Source organism: Syngnathoides biaculeatus, chromosome 13, assembly GCF_019802595.1.
Source record: "Syngnathoides biaculeatus isolate LvHL_M chromosome 13, ASM1980259v1, whole genome shotgun sequence".
In the NCBI taxonomy this organism is placed as follows: Eukaryota; Metazoa; Chordata; class Actinopteri; order Syngnathiformes; family Syngnathidae; genus Syngnathoides; species Syngnathoides biaculeatus.
This window is the reverse complement of record NC_084652.1, coordinates 19,074,320-19,088,554: the sequence shown is the minus strand read 5'-3', so window position 1 is coordinate 19,088,554 and position 14,235 is coordinate 19,074,320. Positions and strand designations below refer to the sequence as shown.

General features: G+C 44.1%; 1 protein-coding gene across 3 annotated transcripts; it reads right to left on the bottom strand.

Moving 5' to 3' along the window:
* Positions 1-6,027: 6,027 nt before the first annotated feature.
* si:rp71-1g18.1 (uncharacterized protein LOC559922 homolog) lies at positions 6,028-13,799 on the bottom strand. 3 transcript variants are annotated; one of them, XM_061840298.1, is made up of 5 exons: positions 13,569-13,799; positions 13,098-13,356; positions 12,771-12,856; positions 12,571-12,655; positions 6,028-8,099 (listed from the first exon to the last, which is right to left on the bottom strand). In XM_061840298.1, exons 2-5 carry the CDS (start codon positions 13,345-13,347, stop codon positions 7,213-7,215), a joined length of 1,308 nt encoding a protein of 435 aa, XP_061696282.1. In that variant the 5' UTR covers positions 13,348-13,356; positions 13,569-13,799; the 3' UTR covers positions 6,028-7,212. The 3 variants fall into 3 exon arrangements, with proteins under 3 accessions (XP_061696282.1, XP_061696281.1, XP_061696283.1); XM_061840297.1 differs by lacking the exon at positions 13,569-13,799 and having other exon boundaries at positions 13,098-13,551; XM_061840299.1 differs by lacking the exon at positions 13,569-13,799 and having other exon boundaries at positions 12,571-12,652; positions 13,098-13,550.
* Between the last annotated feature and the right edge of the window lie 436 nt (positions 13,800-14,235).

Below are 14,235 nucleotides of genomic sequence, written 5' to 3'. Positions count from 1 at the left end.
TCATTAAGAGGTTTATGTTCTTTGTCAGGCCTTTGTGGAGTTTGCACACGCTCTGTGTGCTTGTAGGGTTTTTTTTTCTGACGCATGTTAGGTACTTAGGTTATTTGAAGTCTCAAAATTGTCCTTAGATGTGAATGTATGTGCGAATGCTTGTTGGATGTAGCCAACAGGAACTACAAGCAACGGTTTCCATTCTAAATCTCTGAGGCACATAGGCACTTCCTTGAATGCCACGACAGGCCAACCTTGAAGTAAGATCAGGTTGTCAATGTTCAAGGATAACTAATTGGGATGTGATACACAAAGAATTGGAGCAACGCTTTGGTCTGTATAAGAGTCATCTGTTGAAGCGGCTCTGCCTTCCAGGTGCACTGTTAAAAGAAAAAAAACAATGCTGCCAGCAGCGAGGCGGATGCTAGTGATGTTATTTTACAGTGCATTTACAGGAATTTCAATTTAACAGTATAGTACTGTTTTTGGGATTGTCACTGTAATTCAGGGGTGTTAAACTCATTCCTCTCAAGAAATCAAGAGTAATGTTTTTCGTCAACTATTCATGTTTGGTAGCACAAAAATGCTTGTAATATCTCAATTTGATCATTTATGATATATGACAATTTGAAATCTTGGTACAGATTTTTACAAGGATCATGGAAATGGAAACCCTATATACGGCTTTGCGGGCCACATAAATCATATGGCGTGCTGGATCTGGCCCCCGGGCCTTGAGTTTGACACCGGTGCTGTCATTTAACAGTGCATCTACCATAATTTTACAGTATACTACTGTATTATGGGTTCTAATATGTCACTAAGAACATGTCATTTTTCACTGTATTGTATATTACTGTTATAAATTACTCTGGCTAGTTCAGGGGTGTCAAACCCATTTTTGTTGCGGGCCACATTGTAGTTCCACTTTCCCTCAGAGGGCCGTTATGACTGCGAAACCATAAAAATCGTTTATCGCCTCGTCATATTAAGATGTGAAATTTAATGCAGCCCTATGGGGGCACAAACCAGTGCAATCTGTAGGCCGGTCCCAAGCCCAGATAAATGCAGAGGGTTGCGTCAGGAAGGGCATCCGGCGTAAAAACTGTGCCAAACAAATATGAGCGTTCATCTAAAGAATCCCATACCGGATCGGTCGTGGCCCGGGTTAACAACGCCCGCCCCCGGCACTGCTAACCTGCAGGGCGTCGGTGGAAATTCAGCTACTGTGGGTCGAAGACAAAGAAGAGGAGGAAACCGGATCCAGCGTCAGAAGAAAAAGAGGAATGCACAGAGCCTACAACTGAGTGTAGGGACTTTGAATGTTGGGACTATGACAGGAAAAGCACAGGAGTTGGTTGACATGATGATTAGGAAAAGGTTGATATTCTGTGCATCCAAGAGAGCAGGTGGAAAGGTAGTAAGGCTAGAAGTTTGGGAGCAGGGTTTAAATTATTCTACCACGGAGTAGATGGGAAGAGAAATGGAGTAGGGGTTATTTTAAAGGAAGAGCTGGCTAAGAATGTCTTGGAGGTGAAAAGAGTATCAGATCGAGTGATGAGACTAAAATTTGAAATTGAGGGTGTTATGTATAATGTGGTTAGCGGCTATGCACCACAGGTAGGATGTGACCAAGAGTTGAAAGAGAAATTCTGGAAGGAACTAGATGAAGTAGTTCTGAGCATCCCAGACAGCGAGAGAGTTGTGATTGGTGCAGATTGTAATGGACATATTGGTAAAGGAAACAGGGGTGATGAAGAAGTGATGGGTAAGTACGGCATCCAGGAAAGGAACTTTGAAGGGCAGATGGTGGTGGACTTTGCAAAAAGGATGGAGATGGCTGTAGTGAACACTTATTTCCAGAAGAGGGGAACATATAGTGACCTACAAGAGCGGAGGTAGAACCACGCAGGTAGATTATATTTTGTGCAGACGATGTAATCTGAAGGAGGTTACTGACTGTAAAGTAGTGTAGGGGAGAGTGTAGCTCGACAACATAGGATGGTAGTATGTAGGATGATTCTGGTGGTGGGTAGGAAGATTAAGAAGACAAAGGTAGAGCAGAGAACCATGTGGTGGAAGCTGAAAAAGGAAGAATGTTGTGCAGCCTTCCGGAAAGAGGTGAGACAAGCTCTCGATGGACAACCGAAGCTCCCGAAACTGGACGACGACAGCCAAGGTGATCAGAGAGACAGGCAGGAGAGTACTTGGTGTGTCATCTGGTAGGAAAGGGGAGAAGGAGACTTGGTGGTGGAACCCCAAAATACAGGGAGTCATACAAGGAAAGAGATTAGCGAAGAAGAAGTGGGATACTGAGAGGACTGAGGAGAGGCGAAAGGAGTACATCGAGATGCGACGTAGGGCAAGGTAGAGGTGGCAAAGGCTAAACAAGAGGCATATGAAGACATGTACACCAGGTTGGACACGAAAGAAGGAGAAAAGGATCTCTACAGGTTGGCCAGACAGAGGGATAGAGATGGGAAGGATGTGCAGCAGGTCAGGGTGATTAAGGATAGAGATGGAAATGTGTTGACTGGTGCCGGTAGTGTACTAAATAGATGGAAAGAATACTTTGAGAAGTTGATGAATGAAGAAAATGAGAGAGAAGGAAGAGTTGAAGAGGCAAGAGTGAAGACCAGGAAGTGGAAATGATTACTAAGGGGGAAGTCAGAAAGGCACTACAAAGGATGAAAACTGGAAAGGCAGTTGGTCCTGATGACATACCGGTAGAGGTATGGAAGCAATTTGGAGAGATGGCTGTGGAGTTTTTGACCAACTTATTCAACAGAATACTAGCGGGCGAAAAGATGCCTGAAGAATGGAGGAAAAGTGTTCTAGTTCCCATTTTTAAGAACAAAGGGGATGTTCAGAGCTGTGGGAACTATAGAGGAATAAAGTTGATGAGCCACACAATGAAGTTATGGGAAAGAGTAGTGGAGGCTAGACTCAGGACAGAAGTAAGTATCTGCGAGCAACAGTATGGTTTCATGCCTAGAAAGAGTACCACAGATGCATTATTTGCCTTGAGGATGCTCGTGGAAAAGTACAGAGAAGGTCAGCAGGAGCTACATTGTGTCTTTGTGGATCTAGAGAAAGCCTATGACAGAGTACCAAGAGAGGAACTGTGGTACTGCATGCGTAAGTCTGGTGTGGCAGAGAAGTATGTTAAAATAGTACAGGACATGTATGATGGCAGCAGAATAATGGTGAGGTGTGCCTTAGGTGTGACAGAGGAATTTAAGGTGGAGGTGGGACTGCATCAGGGATCAGCTCTGAGCCCCTTCCTGTTTGCAGTGGTAATGGATAGGCTGACAGATGAGGTTAGACTGGAATCCCCTTGGACCATGATGTTCGCAGATGATATTGTCATATGCAGTGAAAGCAGGGAGCATGCAGAGGAACAATTGGAAAGATGGAGACATGCACTGGAAAGGAGAGGAATGAAGATTAGCCGAAGTAAAACAGAATATATGTGCGTGAATGAGAAAAGTGGAGGGGGAAGAGTGAGGCTACAGGGAGAAGAGATAGCGAGGGTCGACGACTTCAAATACTTGGGGTCAACAATACAGAGCAATGGAGAATGTGGTCAGGAAGTGAAGAAACGGGTCCAAGCAGGTTGGAACAGCTGGCGAAAGGTGTCTGGTGTGTTATGTGACAGAAGAGTGTCTGCTAGGATGAAGGGCAAAGTTTACAAAACAGTGGTGAGGCCGGCCATGATGTACGGATTAGAGACGGTGGCACTGAAAAACAACAGGAAGCTGAACTGGAGGTGGCAGAAATGAAGATGTTGAGGTTCTCGCTCGGAGTGACCAGGTTGGATAGGATTAGAAATGAGCTCATTCGAGGGACAGCCAAGCTGGATGTTTTGGAGACAAGATTCGAGAGAGCAGACTTCGATGGTTTGGACATGTTCAGAGGCGAGAGAGTGAGTATATTGGTAGAAGGATGCTGAGGATGGAGCTCCCAGGCAAAAGAGCGAGAGGAAGACCAAGAGAAGGTTTATGGATGTGGTGAGGGAAGACATGAGGGCAGTTGGGGTTAGAGAGGAAGATGCAGGAGATAGGCTAAGATGGCAAAAGATGACACGCTGTGGCGACCCCTAACGGGACAAGCCGAAAGGAAAAGAAGAAGAATATTAAGATGTGAAATTTATGAATTACTTTTTGAATCAGAAATCAAGGGTAATGGGTTTTTCAACTATTGGTGATGTTTGGTAACGTAAAGAACACTTGCAATACCTCAACATTATGATTTATGATATGACAATTTGAAATTTTGACACAGATTTGAGCAAGAATCACGTAAATTGACATGCATGATTTGCCTTCGCGAGCCACATAAAATCATGTGGTGGGTCAGATCTGCCCCCCGGCCTTGAGTTTGACACCTGTGCTCTAATTGGTAGTTGTCAACACTATATCACTGTATTTTGGATTGTAGTAACCAGTAGTAGTATAAATGCTTACAGTAAGAATCTCCTTTTTCCAACATGAAGACATGCACGTGAAATGTTTCCTCTGCATGGAACTCATCCCACTTGTGGACAGAGGCAACTACTGTTAGTGTGTCAGTGACAGGGGGTTGCTATCACTGTTTTGCTCAAGGACACCACAGCTGTGGGTCTGGGAATGTTGGGGGTGGATACTCCATTGCTGTGTGCTCTCAAACTCTTGTCACATTTACCACTAGTAGTACTTTGATAACTACTGTTATACAGTGATAGTAAAAACTGGTGGACACCATACATTTTTATGTACGTTTAGAAATTTTCTGACCACCAAAACAGCAGAGACAAGATTCATTGGGGGGAAAAACAGTGAGAGCTCATTGCCTTTACTTTAAAGGTGGTGAGTGGCAAAATAAAGTCACATCATTTTAGGAGAAGGAGGCATGGTGGATCAGCTGGAAAAGCGTTGGCCTCACAGTTCTGAGGTCCTGGGTTCAATCCCGGACCTGCCTGTGTGGAGTTTGCATGTTCTCCCCGTGCCTGCGTGGGTTTTCTCCGGGCACTCTGGTTTCGTCCCACATTCCAAAAACATGCAACATTAATTGGACACTCTAAATTGCCCCAAGTGTGATTGTGAGTGCGGCTGTTTGTCTCCATGTGCCCTACGATTGGCTGGCAACGAGTTCAGGGTGTCACCCGCCTCCTGCTCGTTGAGACCTGGGATAGGCTCCAGCACTCCCTGCAACCCTCGTGAGGTTAAGCGGCAAAAGGAACTGGATGGATGGATTTAGAATGGAACACTTTAGATAAAGGCTGTCAAACCCATTTTGACATAGGCCACACAGTTCAGGTTTCTCTTGAAGGGTGACTGTGAAATGGGTTTAATCCCAGCCACGCCTGTGGGGAATTTGCATGTTCTCCCCGTGCCTGCGTGTTTTCTCTCTGGGCACTCCAGGTTTCCTCCCACATCTCAAAAACATGCATTCATTAGAGACTCCAAATTGCCCTTAGGTGTGTATATGAGTGTGAATAGTTGTTTCTATGTGGCCTGTGATTGGCTGGCGACCAGTTCAGGTTGTAGCCCGCCACCCGCTCGAAGATAGCTGGGATAGGCTCCAGCACTACTGCTTATCCTTGTGAGGATAAGAAGCTGAGATAATGGATGGTTGGATATTATTACTCCACAAAAAATTGAAGGATACATTTCAAAATTAAGATATGAAGGATAGCAGCATAACTATGATCAAATTACAACAAAAAGAGGTTGGGTAACAAAAGTGCTTTTGCAATATCAACATTTTCTATATATGAGAATTTGAAATTTTGGTAGAAGAATCATGGAGGATCGTGAACATGATTTGCTTTCACAGGCCACATTAAATGATGTGATGGGCAAGATCTAACCCTAACACTCAAGTTTAACTCTTTGCTCTCAAATTAGATTTAGAATGGCATAAAAGATTGTTTCCTCTTTATTCTCCAATGAAAGATACTTCATCACAAAATGTCAAGAATTTTAAAATTTATACTTTTCAGCAAATATTTTCACATTTTTTCTTCCAGAAAAAATACAAATGATTACATGTATGTACAAAGTCAGTAGTTTTTTTATTCTTTGACTCAAGGATAGAAAGACCACCCCAGATATTCAGTAATCATGACAAAACTATGAAATAAAGGGTTTTCATTTTGAAAAAAGTAACACAAAGAGCCTTTTGAGTATATACACAACTTTTGGTTCCAACAGGCTTTTGCGTACCATAAAGGCATAGCACATTCACTAAAGAGTCACCACAAAATAAAGTAAACAAGAAAGCCCCCCCCCCAAATCTCTCTCTCTCATATATATGTATAAACATGAGGAACATGTGCTCTGCTACCGGTACGACATAAAAATGTGGTAATATGTAAACCTGCTTATTGTGAGTGATTGCATCACACTCGGACACGTTTTAGTGAACGAGAATATGACAGTGCAACAGCATTGCTCACTGTTTGTATTGGATCAACAGATAGTGAAGGCGCACCTTATGTTTGGCGTCATCTGACCAGTAGCTGCCGAGTATTAAGGTCCACATTTTTTTTATCCACCACATACAAAAACAAGGGATTATCAGACGTGTCAGTTAAATCTATGACTTGGAAATCCTCGTGTACTGGCATTTGGAGTAGAACCTGAGGGCTCAATCTAGCCATAAAAATACCATATACTGTAATCATAAAAAATGAGAACATCAGTTTTATTTACCCCCCCCCAAAAAAAAAAAAAAAAAACAAAAAAACACTAATGGAATTTTCATGGTGTTTGCAGTCTGAGGTAGCTAACGGTACAAGTAGCCCTGAAAAGCCCTTTTAATATTTCCTTTCTACATCATTGCCATCAGGAATGCAACATTTCAACTGCAAAGTTGGAAACTTTCAAAAGGGAATCATCAGGAATTTGCAGGCGCGAATATTCCTTCTATACGCATTTGCGCCAGGTCTTCGTGTTCACATGGGTATTTGAATTCAACAGCAGTCAATGGCAGCCAATTAACAGGGAATCCATACTGTATTTGTGCATCATCAAGGTCTAAAACAACCACATTTCTAATAGTACAGTGGTATGCCAGGTTTGCAGAACAAAATGAAGTTGAATTAATTCCCATGAAAAGTTTCATAATGGAGTATTTCCCCCAAAATCCTTATTTTACCTTCGCCATCCCAGTCACCTTCCTGAACCATGCTATGAAAAAAAAACGGCAGCCTTGACGGGTAGTTCAGTGGAGTGCCAGCTACATCCCAGCGATGGTCCGAAACGACGGCGCAAAGATTCCACACGGGGTGAGTTTGTGTCTCTCCAGGTTCCCCTGGATCCTGAACATCTTTCCACACAAAGTGCATTGATATGGCTTCTCCCCGGTGTGAAATCTCAGGTGAGCTTTGAGATTTTCCCGCAACCGGAAGCTTTTGTCACAATGCGTGCATCGGTGCGGCCTCTCCCCCGTGTGGAACCTCATGTGGTGACGGAGGTTCTTTCTGAGCGCGAAGGTCTTGGGACACTTGGAACACGAGTACGGCTTTTCACCGGTGTGGAAGCGCTCGTGCCGGCGGAGAATTTTGCGCCGTTTGAATATTTCGCCACAGGCTCCGCAGGCGTAGCCGTTGCGGGAGCGGCCAATGCTGTTTCGTAATCGCCAAATACCGTCTTCACACGGTGTGAAGCAGCAGAGACGGTGACCCGTGTGTATGCCTTGGTGGCGGCGCAAATCTTTAGGGACGGACCACCTCTTTTTACCGCCACTACCTCTCTCCTGAATCTTCGACTCCAACTCTGCGGCAGTGAGCACGTTGACTAGTGGCACCACACACGCGCTCCTCCTCAGCTTTTGATCCAGCGAGGAGAGTTTCAGCTTCATCTGGAGGGGGGTTTTCGTCTCTTTTGGGGTGGACACATGTTCCCAAAGGCCAACCGGTGACGGTGTCACTGCTCCATCGCAAATGGACGGGCTGTAGGCTCTCCCCTTGGCCGTGCTGGCACAGGTTTGGGGAGGCTCTTCCTTAACAAGATTATTGGAGGTGTCCGGCTGACAAATCAACGAGATGTCGTCGTGCGGATCGTATTGAACTGCAGACGGGTTCTGTTTAGCTGGTGGACTTTGTCTCAGCCCGCACCTTTGATCTGCACATGAAAAGAAAAATGTTTGATGATACAAGTTTTTATTCCTCAGTCATTTACATAAAGAGCTAATACAATTCATTCTTTTCATATTTTTTCCATGTTTCCCAGTTTATTTGGATTGAAAAAGCCCAGGATGCCCTTTTTTTCAAGCCATTCTTGTCTTTTACACCAGGCAGTTGAGATGATGAGATTTCTCATTACCGTAAGATTTGATATGTAAATAAAATCTGCTCTGATATGATCCCTGTTATTCTTAATTTAAATATGGAAAAGCAACTTTCCTCTGATTGGTCATTGGCGATATCACTGAATCATAGACCAACTGAAATATGTATTTGATTCATTCTCGTTTTTCTTACTAAATACTTCATATTGTATTTCCAAAAGGTGCTACTGACCCGAAAATTTCCCCAGATGGTTTGAACATCCCAAGTGAGCCATATATACAAAGAAAGTCAAACAAATGAGATGAGAAAGTAAGTTGTCTGGAAAAATATAAAATTGTAGAGGGAAAACTAAAGGTTGCAAAACATAATAGTACTGGTTACAGGCGGATATCTAAGAATCTGTAATGCAGCCCTATGGGGGCACAAACCAGTGCAATCTGTAGGCCGGTCCCAAGCCCGGATAAATGCAGAGGGTTGCGTCAGGAAGGGCATCCGGCGTAAAAACTGTGCCAAACAAATATGAGCGTTCATCTAAAGAATCCCATACTGGATCGGTCGTGGCCCGGGTTAACAACGCCCGCCCCCGGCACTGCTAACCTGCAGTGCGTCGGTGGAAATTCAGCTACTGTGGGTCGAAGACAAAGAAGAGGAGGAAACCGGATCCAGCGTCAGAAGAAAAAGAGGAATGCACAGAGGCTACAACTGAGTGTAGGGACTTTGAATGTTGGGACTATGACAGTAAAAGCTCAAGAGTTGGTTGATATGATGATTAGGAGAAAGGTTGATATTCTGTGCATCCAAGAGAGGAGGTGGAAAGGTAGTAAGGCTAGAAGTTTGGGAGCAGGGTTTAAATTATTCTACCACAGAGTAGATGGAAGAGAAATGGAGTAGGGGTTATTTTAAAGGAAGAGCTGGCTAAGAACGTCTTGAAGGTGAAAAGAGTATCAGATCGAGTGATGAGACTAAAATTTGAAATTGAGGGTGTTATGTATAATGTGGTTAGCGGCTATGCACCACAGGTAGGATGTGACCTAGAGTTGAAAGAGAAATTCTGGAAGGAACTAGATGAAGTAGTTCTGAGAATCCCAGACAGCGCGAGAGAGTGTGATTGGTGCAGATTGTAATGGACATATGGTAAAGGAAACAGGGGTGATGAAGAAGTGATGGGTAAGTACGGCATCCATGAAAGGAACTTTGAAGGGCAGATGGTGGTGGACTTTGCAAAAAGGATGGAGATGGCTGTAGTGAACACTTATTTCCAGAAGAGGGAGGAACATATAGTGACCTACAAGAGCGCAGGTAGAACCACGCAGGTAGATTATATTTTGTGCAGACGATGTAATCTGAAGGAGGTTACTGACTGTAAAGTAGTGGTAGGGGAGAGTGTAGCTCGACAGCATAGGATGGTAGTATGTAGGATGATTCTGGTGGTGGGTAGGAAGATTAAGAAGACAAAGGTAGAGCAGAGAACCATGTGGTGGAAGCTGAGAAAGGAAGAATGTTGTGCGGCCTTCCGGAAAGAGGTGAGACAGGCTCTCGATGGACAACCGAAGCTCCGGAAGACTGGACGACGACAGCCAAGGTGATCAGAGAGACAGGCAGGAGAGTACTGGTGTGTCTCTGCTAGGAAAGGGGAGAATGACACTTGGTGGTGGAACCCCAAAATACAGGGAGTCATACAGGAAAGAGATTAGCGAAGAAGAAGTGGGATACTGAGAGGACTGAGGAGAGGCGAAAGGAGTACATCGAGATGCGACGTAGGGCAAAGGTAGAGGTGGCAAAGGCTAAACAAGAGGCATATGAAGACATGTACACCAGGTTGGACACGAAAGAAGGAGAAAAGGATCTCTACAGGTGGCCAGACAGAGGGCTAGAGATGGGAAGGATGTGCAGCAGGTAAGGGTGATTAAGGATAGAGATGGAAATGTGTTGACTGGTGCCAGTAGTGTGCTAAATAGATGGAAAGAATACTTTGAGAAGTTGATGAATGAAGAAAATGAGAAAGAGTACCACAGATCCATTATTTGCCTTGAGGATGCTCGTGGAAAAGTACAGAGAAGGTCAGAAGGAGCTACATTGCGTCTTTGTGGATCTAGAGAAAGCCTATGACAGAGTACCAAGAGGGGAACTGTGGTACTGCATGCGTAAGTCTGGTGTGGCAGAGAAGTATGTTAAAATAGTACAGGACATGTATGATGGCAGCAGAACAATGGTGAGGTGTGCCTTAGGTGTGACAGAGGAATTTAAGGTGGAGGTGGGACTGCATCAGGGATCAGCTCTGAGCCCCTTCCTGTTTGCAGTGGTAATGGATAGGCTGACAGATGAGGTTAGACTGGAATCCCCTTGGACCATGATGTTCGCAGATGATGTTGTGATATGCAGTGAAAGCAGGGAGCATGCAGAGGAACAATTAGAAAGATGGAGACATGCACTGGAAAGGAGAGGAATGAAGATTAGCCGAAGTAAAACAGAATATATGTGCGTGAATGAGAAAAGTGGAGGGGGAAGAGTGAGGCTACAGGGAGAAGAGATAGCGAGGGTCGACGACTTCAAATACTTGGGGTCAACAATACAGAGCAATGGAGAGTGTGGTCAGGAAGTGAAGAAACGGGTCCAAGCAGGTTGGAACAGCTGGCGAAAGGTGTCTGGTGTGTTATGTGACAGAAGAGTGTCTGCTAGGATGAAGAGCAAAGTTTACAAAACAGTGGTGAGGCCGACCATGATGTACGGATTAGAGACGGTGGCACTGAAGAAACAACAGGAAGCTGAACTGGAGGTGGCAGAAATGAAGATGTTGAGGTTATCGCTCGGAGTGACCAGGTTGGATAGGATTAGAAATGAGCTCATTAGAGGGACAGCCAAAGCTGGATGTTTTGGAGACAAGATTCGAGAGAGCAGACTTCGATGGTTTGGACATGTTCAGAGGCGAGAGAGTGAGTATATTGGTAGAAGGATGCTGAGGATGGAGCTCCCAGGCAAAAGAGCGAGAGGAAGACCAAAGAGAAGGTTTATGGATGTGGTGAGGGAAGACATGAGGGCAGTTGGGGTTAGAGAGGAAGATGGAGAAGATAGGCTCAGATGGCAAAAGATGACACGCTGTGGCGACCCCTAACGGGACAAGCCGAAAGGAAAAGAAGAAGATCTAAGAATCTGAATGTTCCAGTGAGCAACGTTGGGACCTCAATACGTAAGTGGAAAGTCAATAATACCACGATATATTTGCATTGACCAGATGCACCTCACTAGATTTCTGACAAAGGAGTGCAAAGAATATTCAGAAGAGTTCTCCAAAGTTCAAAAAGACCTGGAATTAGCAGGTACTGTTGTCACAAGTAAAACAGTGAGTAATGCACCATATGCATGCTCAACATGCAAGACCCCATTGCTTGAAAATAAGCGCATCAATGCTCGTTTAAAGTTTGCTTAGTAACATTTGGACATACCAGTTAAATACTAGGAAACTTTAGTCAATGGATGTGACCAAACCTGAACACGTTTGGAGGAGAAATGGCACCGCACAACACCCTACAAAGACCTTAACAAGAGTGAAGTTGGGATGTAGGAAAATGATGGTGTCTGGCTGCTTTTCAGCAAACGGTACTGGTAAACTTCACATAATCGAAGGAGGGATGCCTGCTTCCATCTACGAGGATGATGTAAATAAAACAAAGGTGGACATTTCTGCAGGATAATGATCCAAACATACTGCCAAGTAAACTCTGAACTGGTTTCGAAGAAAAAGAATAAAGCTGCTAGAATGGTCCAACCAATCACCTGACTTCAATCCAAGCGAAAGTGAATGGACAAACTGGAAGTCAAAGTCCATCCAAGAAGCCCAGGGAACCTTCAAGATTTGAAGATTGTTTGTGTGGAGGAATGGGCCAAAACTATACCAGAGCAATGTACGTGACTAGTTTCTCCATACATGAAGCCTCTGAAACCAGTAGTAAATAAATATCAGCTGGTGAGTTCAATACTTTTTCCCTGTGTCATTTCACATTGTGACACACAACTTCCTTTCTTACCGTATTTGGTCTACTTTCTTTGTATGTATGGATTACTTGCATTGTTCTCAACATATGGTGAAACTTGCATGTCGATAGCACTTTTGTGAATAGATCTGACAGGAAAAATGTCGAGCTGTTCAATACTTATGAGTTGGTACCAACCATGGAGTGAGCAGATACTTATCTACATCATTTGGTATCACGCCAAAAGAACTACCAGTGGGATCGGCAAGCAAACAAATCCAAGTATGTGTATTCAGTCTTGAAAAGAGGAATCGGGACATCTTATTTCCTTACCATCCAAAGTGACCTCGGTCTGTGGCCTGCAATCTGTTTTGAGGGTGCACAACTCTGCCTCGTCAACAGACTCTTCCAGTGCCTGCTTCAAAACACAAAGGAAAACATCATGGCCTCCTGATAGGAAATCTTTACACTCAAAAAGTCTATGGAGAAACCAACAGTGTTCGAATTATGATTTCCACAAGCCATGACTTCACCTCGACTTGTGGATCATCTCCGGGAAGAAGGTTGCGGCAGCCCTCCACCTCCAGCTGCTTTTCGCCTTTTCTCGAACAATCGCCATCTCCAAGGAAACAGAAAAGGAGGCGGGCATTAATACCTCGATTAATGCACAAAAATGAAAACCTGTGAACGTTATCGTAAGTAGTATATAAGTGCATTTCAACTGTGCTTGCACCACGTGACGAAGTCAGTTTACAGCAGTCGATGGGATCGTAGATCACAACTTTTCCAATAGCGTCGGTCGCTGGAAGGCTAACATGGAGCAAAAACTCAAAGTTGCATTACTCGAGTCAACAACATACTGTGGAGCCTGAGCGCTGGCTCAAAATCTTGGTCCACTTGCACCCCGATGCTGCGCGTTCTCTCTCCACACGGTAATTCATCCGGAGACTCGCTCCCTTTGGCTTCGGCAGCGTGGCCCACTAGCACGGCAGCAACCGATGCTTGCGATCTGCTCTCGAACAATTTGGCCAACTCCACCGTTGCCACTTTGACCAGCGCACTCAACACGGACTCCACCTGTGCCTGGATGTTCACGGTGTCCGTAGGCATTTTTTCAGGCTTTTCAAGCAAAAGACAGGGTAGGAATGGTAAATTATAAAATAGATTTAAAAAAAAAAATCATACGAATCGAAACGTCTTTCAACAAAATACAGTTTCAACATCACACAATTTTACGACAGCAAAGGCTGTAAAGTGTAGGCGCGTGCGCACAAGCTGGACGTAAATTTAAAGGACTCTACACAGATATTTTCAGGACGATAACGACTCACCCGTTTTGATCTGCGTGCTGACGCCAACGCTAAATTAGGCTAGGGAGGTCAAAGTCGTCGTCATGTTATACATGGCTGTAGACAACCAAAACACCAAGGACCAATGATGTCAACACATTGTACTACACGAGGTTGCGTAAAACGCCGTACTGCGTACTCCAGGGGAACTGGGAGTCACCCTCATACCTTAAGTAAATGTGTTGCCCTTTATGGCATGTCGTGTATTGTAACGTCATAGAAATTGGTTGAGAATTGAGCATGTTATGACTTAATTTCAGTGTCCATGCATTGCCTGGGAACGTCACCTTACCAATATGGCTACCACGTAGGCACGTTGTTTAGCTGGGTTGCTGCACCGCGCTGGGAATCTAGTTGTTAAATCTATGAACAAGATGACAAAAGTAAAACCATTCCCGTCAAATGATTTTTCCCTTGCCTCTTCAGATTACTACTCGTATATACAACTATAGCTCTTGATTCCTCTAAAGAACGATGCTCCATAATTTTTAGAACATTTCTAAATTCATTTGGAAAAATACATTTTAGAACTGCCTCACACCAGTCTGGCTCCGGGTTCATAAAATCGAATGGATCAAGTCCTATTAAAAAATAAAATAAATAAATAAATTTAAAAAAACCTCCTTATGGAACTTCATTCTAAACTTTT